General features: G+C 41.5%; 1 protein-coding gene across 1 annotated transcript; it reads left to right on the top strand.

The window, feature by feature from the left end:
* Window positions 1–2,177: 2,177 nt before the first annotated feature.
* Window positions 2,178–3,272, top strand: Tdpoz2 (TD and POZ domain containing 2). Its single transcript, XM_087643978.1, has one exon. The coding sequence runs from the start codon at window positions 2,178–2,180 to the stop codon at window positions 3,270–3,272; it is 1,095 nt and encodes a 364-aa protein (XP_087500104.1).
* The last annotated feature ends 7,955 nt before the right edge of the window (window positions 3,273–11,227 follow it).

Raw genomic sequence — 11,227 nt, forward strand, 5'->3', positions numbered from 1 at the left:
ATTAACTAAGATGGCACTGAAGCTACAACCAGTCATATGATCTGCCTTAGCTAAGATGGTGCTGAAACAATAGCATAGGAAAACTTTACCTGCCCACAACAAAGATGGCAGTCACTCAGTGGACTGCCCTTAATGAAGATAGTGCTGTAGCTACACCTCTGTCTGAAGGAAAGTCACAGCTTTGTTATATCTTGAAATTGGCAGAAATGGCTGTGTATCAGCAAAAAAATAAATAGATAAATAAAAATAAATAAATAAATAAATGAAAAGAGAAAAACACAAAGAGATAAATGGGCATGTGTTCTTTGAAGGATAAGTGGTCTTTCCTTTCCCTGTGGTCATTCATCCTCTATTGCTGAATGCAGAGCAGACTGTTTGACCTGTTTTCAGAGCAGCTCAGCTGTCACATCTGGTTTAGAGCTGCTAAAGACTTTCTAGTGTTTTTATAGTAAAAATACCAATTATTATCTGTATTTATTGTCATCTCTGAGGCTTTCTCCCTCTACCTGTCGACCTAGGCTTAGAGCTTGAAGCTTCTAGACTCTTAGTCTATTCTAGGCCTAGAGAAAATTTAGCCTCTGAAACTTATAGGTGAATAAGTCACTCCTATTTAGTTTTTTTCTGAGGTCTGGATGGGTAGTTTAAAACTCTTCTCCATTGTACCTGATTCAATCTGAATTATTTCAGTTTTTCCTGAGCTGCTCTTCTTTGCCTCATACTAACTTTCACCAACTGTTGTACTCTTCTGACTCCTTTCTTGTTCTCTGAATCATTCTGTCTTTCCCTGTGTCTCCATTTCTCTCTCTTCAACCTGCCTCCGAAAAACTCTCCTGGAAAAACTGCATCCCCTCTCAGTTTTCTCTCTGTACAGGTTTCTTTTCCTTCATTATTTATTTAGTTTTTTACATCCCAAATGTTACCCTATTCCAGTTTATCCTTGCAGAGTACTTCACCACTCCCTTCCCCCAAATAACAGACAGGAGCCTATCTGACAAAACTTATAGCAGGGTCTTTATTTTCTTTTCTAGCTCAGGCACCCCCACCCCTCTCACCACCCCAATGCACCACAGTCATGAAACATCATTTTAGTGGTGAAGGAGTACCAAATGTCTTTCTGTTTAGACTACTCTGGACTTAAGTAACCTATAAAGCTGGAGGGGATGACTTTTAACAGTTTTTGGATTAAGTTGAAGTAGATAAATCCAGTTCATCTACAGACTCTTTTGGTAGAAAAACACACCTTTAATCTGAGTCTAGAAGATACACCATTAACTGGGCCCTACTTCTATAGCAGGCCTATAAAAGTATATAGGAGGAGGAAGCTGTGAGTCTGCCTGCTTGCTCTCATTTTACTAGCAAGCTCATTTCTTCACTGGCATCTGAACCTACTTCTGCAGGATTCTTTTTAATTCTGAAGAGGACCTGAGACTTCAAACCTTGTGGAATAAGTAAGTATTGACATTAGCCACCTTTATATGAGTTTGACTTCTGCCTATAGATTTTTCTCATACAACCACTTTCTATTTATATAGAGAAATTTATCCCTTATGTTTAGTAGAGGACCCTGATTAGTACAACACAGTTGAAATGATAGTGTTTACACATTTCCAAACACTTCCGAAGTTGGATACAATAGTCAAAACCAGTTAACATTGACCTAAGATTCAATAAACATACACAGAAATATACAGAACCACGGTAGGTTTGGGTGGGGTTAGTGGAGACTGAGAGAGACAGGAACACAGAAAGGAAGAGACATACAGACACAAACAAACAAGGAGAGACAGAGAGGGGGGGAGGAAGAGGTCGAGGGTGAGGGAGAGGGAGAGAGAGAGAGAGAGAGGTAGAGGGGGGAGAGAGAGAGGAGAGAGGGAGAGAGAGAGAGAGAGAGAGAGAGAGAGAGAGAGAGAGAGAAAGAGAGAGAGAGAGAGATTTAACAGTCATAGTGGTCTGTTTTATCTTTGGTAGAACAAATATGAAAACCTACAGAACCTACATAGAAATAGACATTTCCAAGTATATAAAAGGGGAAATTTAGCAGAAAATGAAAATAAAATCTAAATCTATCTATCTAAATCTATCTAAATTATAACTCTAATTGTATCTTACAGAGGAAAGAGTAAATTCTATTACTTTCTTTCAGATCAACTTTAACCTCCAAACTACCTCCAGAAGACATGTCAGGGGACCTGGAAGCCAAGAGCTGTGGCTACACACATATCAGTGTTCAGAAGTTCTGCTATGAGTGGACCATTAGCAACTTTTCATTTTGCATGGATGGAATTCGGGAAAATATTACAAGCCCAGTGTTCTCATTAGAGGGCAATGAAGAAGTACAATGGTGTTTGAGAATATTCCCAAATGGTGTTGATGAAGAAAGCAAAGATTACCTGTCTGTTTCCCTGCGTTTGCACAGTTGTCCAAAGAGCCCAGTTTTGGCAAAGGTGCAGTTCTGGATCATAAATGCCCAAGGAGAGAAACATCAAATCAAAGAGATCCCAAATATTTTAAGCTTTAGTCCAAAACAACAATGGGGATTGAAAAAGTTCATCCTTCGAGATTTCCTCCTCTCCCTTAGGCATTGGCTTCTCCCTGAAGACCAGCTCATCCTGTGTTGTAAGGTGTCCATAGTAGGACCCTCCTTTAGCACGCCTGGACATAACATGACACCTACAAACAAGGATCCAAGGCAGATGTTGGCTGATGACATAGGAGAGCTGTGGAAAAATTCTCTCTTCACAGACTGCAGCCTGGTGGTAGCTGGCCAGGAATTCAGAGCTCACAAGGCCATTCTAGCAGCTCGCTCTCCAGTTTTCAGAGCCATGTTTGAACATGAAATGCTGGAGAGCCTAACAAACCGCGTGGAGATCCATGACATTCACCTGCAAGTCTTTAAGGAAATGATGGCCTTCATTTACACAGGGAAGGCACCACACCTCCACAGCCACTCAATGGCCACTGATTTGTTGGCAGCTGCTGAAATGTATGATCTGCAGGACTTGAAGGTCATGTGTGAGGATTCCCTGTGCAGGAACCTCTCTGTGAAGAATGCTGTACCAACTCTGATCCTGGCTGACCTCCACAGCACAGAGCACCTGAAGACTAGGGTCATGGATTTCATTATACTTCATGCTTCTGAAGTGTCTAAGACCTTGGAGTGGAAGTCAATGGTGGAGTCACATCCCCACTTGGTGGAGGAAGCATTTCTCTCCCTGACTTCTATACAGTGTTTTTCCTCGGAGCCTTCACTCAAACACCGAAAGATATTTTAGGAGCTTGACAGATATGACCAACACCTGGCTTCTAACAACTACAACTAGTGTTTTTAACAATGACTTCTGTTTAGATTACAGTTTTGCTGGAACATTTACAGTGAATCTGGGTCAAGGTAGCATGATGGCTATGGATTTCATACAGCTGTAATATTTCAAAATGGTGTGTAGGGAAAGGGCAGCACTAGGGTCTTGGACATTCTACCTGACATCTATCCTGTTGATGTTGTCTTATTCTTGTCTGATGTCTTGGAACTGGCATTCAACTGGCCTGAAGCGGAGCCTGACTTTCTTTGGAGAAACCTGTTTGCATTGGACTGAGCAGAATAGGTGACCTAACTTGTATGCATTAACTGACATGTAAAGTTTTCCACCTAATTCATGTGTATTATCTATCTGCAAATAAAAATTCTTTCAACTTTACTGTATTTGTCCTCTTAATTGCCAGTTGCCTTATTGTTCTAATTAAGACTTCAATTCTTGTATTGAGTCTACTTAAGAGAATGAGAAACCTTGACTTACCTTTGCTTTTGTATACTGGCTTTGAGTTTCTCCCCATTTAAGTTGATCTTGATACGGGATTCTTCTATATTACCATTATTATATTTAGCCATATAATCTCTGTGCCAATCTCTGGAGAACATTTATCATTAAGGGATCGCTTCTTAAAGTCCATCTCCTGATCCAGTTTAATGATCGTGTTTGCTTTTTCTTTGTTTCCTTTTGTTTTGCTTTTTTCTTTCAGTTAGTTTATGTGGTCAATTTAATTTTATTGATTTTTGTATATTGAACCACCCTTACCTTGAGACAAAGCCTACTTTGGTTTTGTTAATGATATTTTTAATGTGTTCTTGTAATTATTTAATGATTATGTTTGCATGAGTCCATAAGTTAAATTGATTCATGTTTTACATATCAGTGTAACTGTAGTCTCTCATAAAATAGAGTGGGAAATATTCCTTCTCTTTTTATTTTGTGAAATGATTTGAGGAATATATGCCATAACACCTCTTAGTTTAGCAGGTGAAAATTACGGTCCTGGGCATTTTTTGATGGGGAGATTTTAATGGCTGCTGCTATACTTTGATGCCTTTGATTTGATGCACACATAGTGAGAATTGAAATGGCAGCTTAGGCATTTTTAATTTGATGAGTATTAGTGTCCTTACCTAATATGAGTTCAACACACATTCATGCGATACTGCCCAGAGATATTGACTCTACTATGACCTTACTCCTCTAGTCATCTGAACACCCAGATGTACAGGGGAGACAGCTAGTGTCCTATGTACCATTGACCAGTACTGACCTTTATAATTGGAAGTTGTAGTCCCCCTTCCTCCGTTTTCAAAAAGACCCTCAGATCCCCTAGGTCTTTTAGATTCAATCATGTTGACTCATAAACCCACCTGGGATGACTGTCAACAACAGTTCCATGTTCTTTTCACAACTGAAGAAAGTGAGAGAATTGTTGGAGAAGCTTGGAAATTGGTTCCAGAGGTAAATGGTCTGCCCACACAAGTCCAGGCAAATATTGATACACCCTTAACTTTGACCATACCCAACTGGGATTTTAAGGCTGTTGAAGGTAGGGAGAGTATATGTGTCTACTACCAGATTCTGTTGGATGAGCTTCAGGGAAGCTTCAATCAAGTTGGCCTAGAAATTTGCCTATGGTAACCAGGTGAAATAATGAGAGCTCTACAGAATATTTAAAAAGAATTGTTTGACCCATAAGATTTACATTCTCTCAGACCAAGAAATGAGAGAAAATTGTCAGTGGGAAGCTTGGCTTTTTTTTTTCAACAAGCAGACCCTGATATCTGTCAGGAACTTCAGTGACTGGATTGTTTTGCTGGTAAGCAACGTCCTATAACTTTATATAAGAAGAACGATATGACTGAGAGCCTTGTGGCTCAGCTCCATTCCATGCCCTGGGTAAACTTAAAGAAGGAGGGGAAAGCCAGATAGTTTTTGGTGGGCACAGGGCACAAAATTCTGTCTTTTAACAAGCACTGGGACCAATTTCAAGTAAAAAAAAATATGGGTACAGGGGCAACAGCCACCACAACCTATCCAGGTCTAGCCAAAGAAAGTTTGATTTTGTAATAAATCAGATTCATTCATGGTTATTTCTGAATGCCCATACTCCCAGATGGAAAACATTTCTTCACCAAAAAGGAGCACAGTTCCATTTTGACCCAGAGGGTGTGAAAGTGCTGGATAAAATATTTCCATTTGTGATGATTTGCATATGCTTGGCCCAGGGACTCTCACTATTAGAAGGCATGGCCTTGTTGGAGGAAGTGTGTCATCATGGGGTTGAGATTGGATGACCTCCTACTAGTTACTTGAGGATGCTGAGTGTGTTCCTGGCTTCCTTTGGGTAAAGATGTAGAACTCAGCTCCTCCTGCACCATGCCTGCCTGGATATTGTGATGCTGCCATGCTCTCTGATTGATGATAATGGACTGAACCTTGGAAACGGTTAGCCAGCTCCAAATAATTGTTGTCATTTATAAAGCTTACATTGGTCATGGTGTCTGTTTACAGCAATATGACCCTAACTAGGACAGAGGTTGGTACCAGGAGCTGGGTATTGTGATAGGGCTGACCAAGCTTTTGTTAAGGGGAATATAGATGTGGAGACTTTGGATTTGGAAAGCCATATAATGTTTTAAATGGGGCTTAATGGACCATCTTAGTAGAAATGGGGAAGATTTTGTTACTGAGAGTAATTTGAATTGTGCAGGCCTGGCCCCAGAGGTTTTAGAGAATTTCTGTATCTGCTATAAAGGCAGCTTGTGTGGTATTTTGGTGAAGAATGTGGCCACTTTTTGCCCGTGTCTGAAATGTCTGCCTGAGGTTAAGGTGAAGAGATTTTGATTAATTTCCTTGAAAAAGAAAGACTCAAAACAGCCTAGTGTAACTTCTCTTGTACGGTTACTAAAATCCACTGTTATGAAGAGCATTTTAATGAGAAAAGGAAGTTGAAAAAGGAGGAAACAAATTATGTGCTTCGAGTATTAAAGGGATACCAGGAAGTAAAATGGAGTTGAATCCTGTGTTCAAGGATATTAAGTTTAACTAAGGAAGTAATGACCTTGGAGCAAGATCCCACCCAACTAAGTTAGCTCCAGGCAACCTACTACAAACCTTTAATCCTAGTAGGCAAAGACAAGCAGAACTCTGATTTCAAGGCCAGACTAGAGCAGAGCAAGTTCTAGGTGAGGCCAAGCTTAAATACAGGTGTGGTGGTACACACTTTTAATCCCAGGAGACTGGCATATAGATGTCTAAATTTGTGGTCAATCTACAGAGCAATATCCAGGACAGCCAAGTTTAGACATTGAAGGAGTTAGAAAAGTGGAGGCTAGTGATAGTATAATAGAGTAAGGGGTCCATGTTCCAGTTCCTGCAAGCAGAAGTGAGCAGCTTTAGCCATGTGTCTCTGGCTTTATATTTAAGAGGAGAAGAAGAGAATTAATGCTGATGAAATAAAGTTTCATAGTATCATCGATATGAGAAACAAAGCTGTAAAAACAAGGTTTTGAGAAATATATCTGGTGGTCAGGATGCCTATGACAAACTTGTGACCTTTCTGAGAGATACATCTGATGTCAGGATGCCAAGTGATATGATATAGTTTTGGTGATCAAGGTATTGAGTCAAGAATGACCAGGCCTCACAGACCAAGGCCAAGCTAATTAGGACAAAACAAAAACAAATGTTCTCAGAAAGACTCCTTACCCCTCCCTGTGGTAAGTTCCGAGAACGACCACAAGATGTCATCTTGACCCTGCCCGACCACCCAGTTCACCTCCACCCCAAGGACATGCCAACTTAGACCTTTCCCAGTGATTCATCAAGGCCAGTTGTAGCACTGGATGAGGAAAATATCTAACTGAGGCAAGAACTGCCCCTTGAGCAGGACAGACAATACCTGACAAGATCCTTTGTCCTGTGTACCACCAATGAGAATAAGCCACCTAACACTGTTGCTGAAGTCTGCCCTCTGTAATGAATAAAAGTTGTGTGCTTTTTGGGTTCGGGTTGCCTCTCCCTACGTGGATGAACAACCCCACACATGTGGATTAAAACCTTATATACCCTTAGGCTATTGCACTGGTCATTTAGTCAATCTGTGCTCTGTGGGTGGCACTCCTGGGGTAAGGCCACTATAGGGTCTTACTGAAAGACCCCAGCTTAGCAGCAGTAACGCCATTTTGCAAGGCTGTACTTAAGATGACTGGTTCAGGGAAAGGTTAGAACACTGAGTACACAGCGGCTGCCAAGCAGGATGTGTGTGGTTGAAGGCCTGGAAACAGGACGACTGCGGTTGAGCGCCTGACAATGAGAAAAGCCCCGGGAGAGGTCCCACACCCTGGTGGGGGGCCAAGTCAGCCCTTATGTTCCAGGAAGGTAGCTAGGAAATTTGCCCCCGGGCTGAACCCTTGGGGGGCCGAGTTAGCCGTTATGTTCCAGGAAGGTGGCTAGGGAACTTGCCCCCGGGCAGAACCCTTGCCACATTAGAATCCACCAATTATATCCCTGTAACCATGCATCTGCTTCTGTATGCTTGCTTCTGCTCCCCAGAATCCTATAAAAAGCCCATCCTTGGTTCCGTGGGGCGCACCAGTCCCCCGAATGACTGAAGCGCCCACAGGTGCCTGTGTATCCCGACAATAAACCAAATCCTCTTGCTGATTGCATCCTGTGGTCTCAGTCTGGTCATTGAGTTGGAGGGTCTCCATCCCGAGGGAAAGTTCTCCCTGAGAACTTTTCATTACAACATTTTGATGGGTTGGCCCAGAATCACGCTACCCTAGACCAAAATAGGTGAAGAGATCAGAGGTAAGCTCGAGTAATTCTACAACTGATAGATGGCTTATATCCAAAATATAAAAAGAACTCAAGAAGTTAGACCGCAGGGAATCAAATAACCCTATTAAAAATGGGGTTCAGATGAAAACAAGGAATTCAGAGCTGAGGAATGCCAAATGGCTGAGAAACACCTAAAGAAATGTTCAACATCTTTACTCATAAGGGAAATGCAAATCAAAACAACCCTGAGATTTCACCTCACACCAGTGAGAATGGCTAAGATCAAAAACTCAGGTGACAGCAAATGCTGGCAGGGATATGGAGAGAGAGGAACACTCCTCCATTGTTGAAGGGATTGCAGACTGGTACAACCATTCTGGACATCAGTCTGGAGGTTCCTCAGTAAATTGGACATTCCACTTCCTGAGGACCCAGCTATTCTTCTCTTGGACATATACCCAAAAGATGCCCCAACATGTAACAAAGACACGTGCTCCACTATGTTCATAGCAGCATTATTTATAATAGCCAGAAGCTGGAAAGAACCGAGATTGCCTTCAATAGAGGAATGGATACAGAATATGTGGTACATCTACAGAATGGACTATTACTCAGCTATCAAAAACAATGACTTTATGAAATTCATAGGCAAATGGATGGAACTGAAAAATATCATCCTGAGTGGGGTAACCCAACCACAGAATAACATGCATGGTATGCACTCATTGATAAGGGGCTATTACACCAAATGCTTGAATTACCCTAGATACACAGAACACATGAAACTCAAGAAGGATGACCAAAATGCGAATGCTTCACTCCTTCTTTAAAAGAGGGAACAAAAATACCCTTGAGAGGTAATAGGGAGGCAAAGTTTAGAACAGAGGCAGAAGGAACACCCATGCAGAGCATGCTCCACATGTGGCCCATACTTATACAGCCACCCATTAGATAAGATGGATGAAGCAAAGAAGTGCAGGCTGACAAGAACTGGATGTAGATGTCTCATTAGAGACACAGCCAGAATATATCAAATACATAGGCAAATGCCAGCAGCAAACCACTGTACTGAGAATGGGACCCCCGTTGAAGAAATCAGAGTAAGGTCTGGAAGAGTTTGAAAGGGCTCGGGACCCCACATGAACAACAATGCCAACCAACCAGAGCTTCCAGGGACTAAGCCACTACCCAAAGACTATAGATGGACTGACCCTGGGCTCCAACCTCATAGGTAGCCATGAATAGCCTAGTAAGTACACCAGTGGAAGGGGAAGCCCTTGTTCCTGCCAAGGCTGAACCCCCAGTGAACTTTATTGTTGGGGGGAGGGTGGTAATGGGGAGAGGATGAGGAGGGGAACACCCATATAGAGGGGAGGGGGGAGGGGTTAAGGGGATGTTTCACCGGAAACAGTGAAGGGGAATAACAATTGAAATGTAAAGAAGAAATACTCAAGCTAATGAAGATGGAAAAATAAAAGAATTCACTTGTCACATGACCTTGTGCTGAGAACAACCCCAGATATGTAATCAGAACCAAGTGTGGCAGGGTGTGAAGATATGACCGAGTATTTAGGAGAACTGGCTGCGTGCCATTCAATAGAACCCAGGTTTCATCCCTAATATCAAAGGCCAACTCATAACCATCTGGATGCCAGTCTCATGGGATCTAATGCCTTCTTCTGGCTTCTGTGGGCAACACACCTGGCAAGTAGTGTAGAAGTACACATGCAGGAACAACACTATACACATGAGGTGAACCAGTTTTCTAAAATACGATTGAGACAATGAAAACCAAAACAAGAAAGATAAGGTTTTCATCGCAATTGGAGAAACAGTGAAGTATCTCAAACATCAAGCTTCTGTATTATATTTTACTCTCTTTTTCTTGTGTTGTGTCCTGTTACATAGTTACCGCTGTATTTATTGTTCCTAATGACATTACACTAAAACAAAATGTGAGGGGCTCTACTTAGTCACACTTCTTATCTCATTCTGAAAGTTCTGGACAACTACTGTATTTTCTCCTCCCATGCATCTCCTCCTTCTGCCCCTTGTGCAATTAAAAATAGATTGTATATTAATACGCTATCATCTGAGTGAGTAGTGGTTCCCTCAATACTTCTCATTCTTTCCCATTTCCTCTCCCATATAGATCATCTAACTCTCTGTCTCTCATTATGAAAGGACAGCTTTCTACAAGATAACAACCAAAATTTGAAATAAAATATAGTAATAAAAAAAACCATCATATCCAATTGGACATGATCAACCAACAGAAAAATATAAAAGACCCAAGAAAAGGCACAAGATTTAGAGGCTCACATGTTCACACACTCAGAAGACCCATAAAAGAACTATAGTACAAGCTAAGTTATATATACAGGCATCTCTGAAGACACTGAGACGGCTGCCTCAGTCTATTAGTTAAAGGGGATTCAAAGGGTTTTGCTTTCCTGATGTCTTCCATCTCCTCTGTCTCGATCACTCATTCTTGTTATCTTCTTTGGGGCTTTCTGAACTCTGAGGGCATGGATTCAATGGAAGCATCTCAGTAAGAGCTGTGTGTTTTAAGATCTCTGTTTTCTCTCTCTGTGTGTCTGTGTCTCAGTCTCTATCTCTCTTTCTGCATAATGTCTGTCTTTTGATCTCTATATTTGTTCAAAACCTGCTATAGGAAGAAGCTTCTCTGATGATGACTGAATATGTTTTTGATTAAGGAGATAACAAAGGATTATTAGGAGTTATTTTACCGTTACCTTGTCTTAAAGACCAGTTCTTTTTTGTTTTATTCCAGGCCACTGATTTATATACTGTCTGATTTGTGATTACCACTTCAGTCAGTATTCTTTTGCTGTGAAGAGACCCCATGACCACAGCTCCTTATATGGAACCACTGAATTAGCCCTTGCCTACAGGATCAGAGATTTAGTCCATTCATATAGGATGAAGTCATTATGTAGGTAAAAGCAGGTACAAAATAGAGCGAGGCCTGTCATTGGACGAGATGACAAGAGGATGGGCAGGACGAAAGTTTTAGACATGAGGAGGAGATTGGAACCAAGGGAGAAGAGATTGGAACCAAAGGAGAAGCAGCCAAGATATCCCGGAGGTGGATGTTAAGCTTTCTCTGT

The sequence above is a fragment of the Rattus norvegicus genome, chromosome 2 (assembly GCF_021556685.1).
Source record: "Rattus norvegicus strain SHRSP/BbbUtx chromosome 2, alternate assembly SHRSP_T2T, whole genome shotgun sequence".
NCBI lineage: Eukaryota > Metazoa > Chordata > Mammalia > Rodentia > Muridae > Rattus > Rattus norvegicus.

Excerpts from the sequence above, each read along its gene's own strand:
- Tdpoz2 (XM_087643978.1), top strand. The coding sequence starts at position 2,178 with ATGTCAGGGGACCTGGAAGCCAAGAGCTGTGGCTACACACATATCAGT.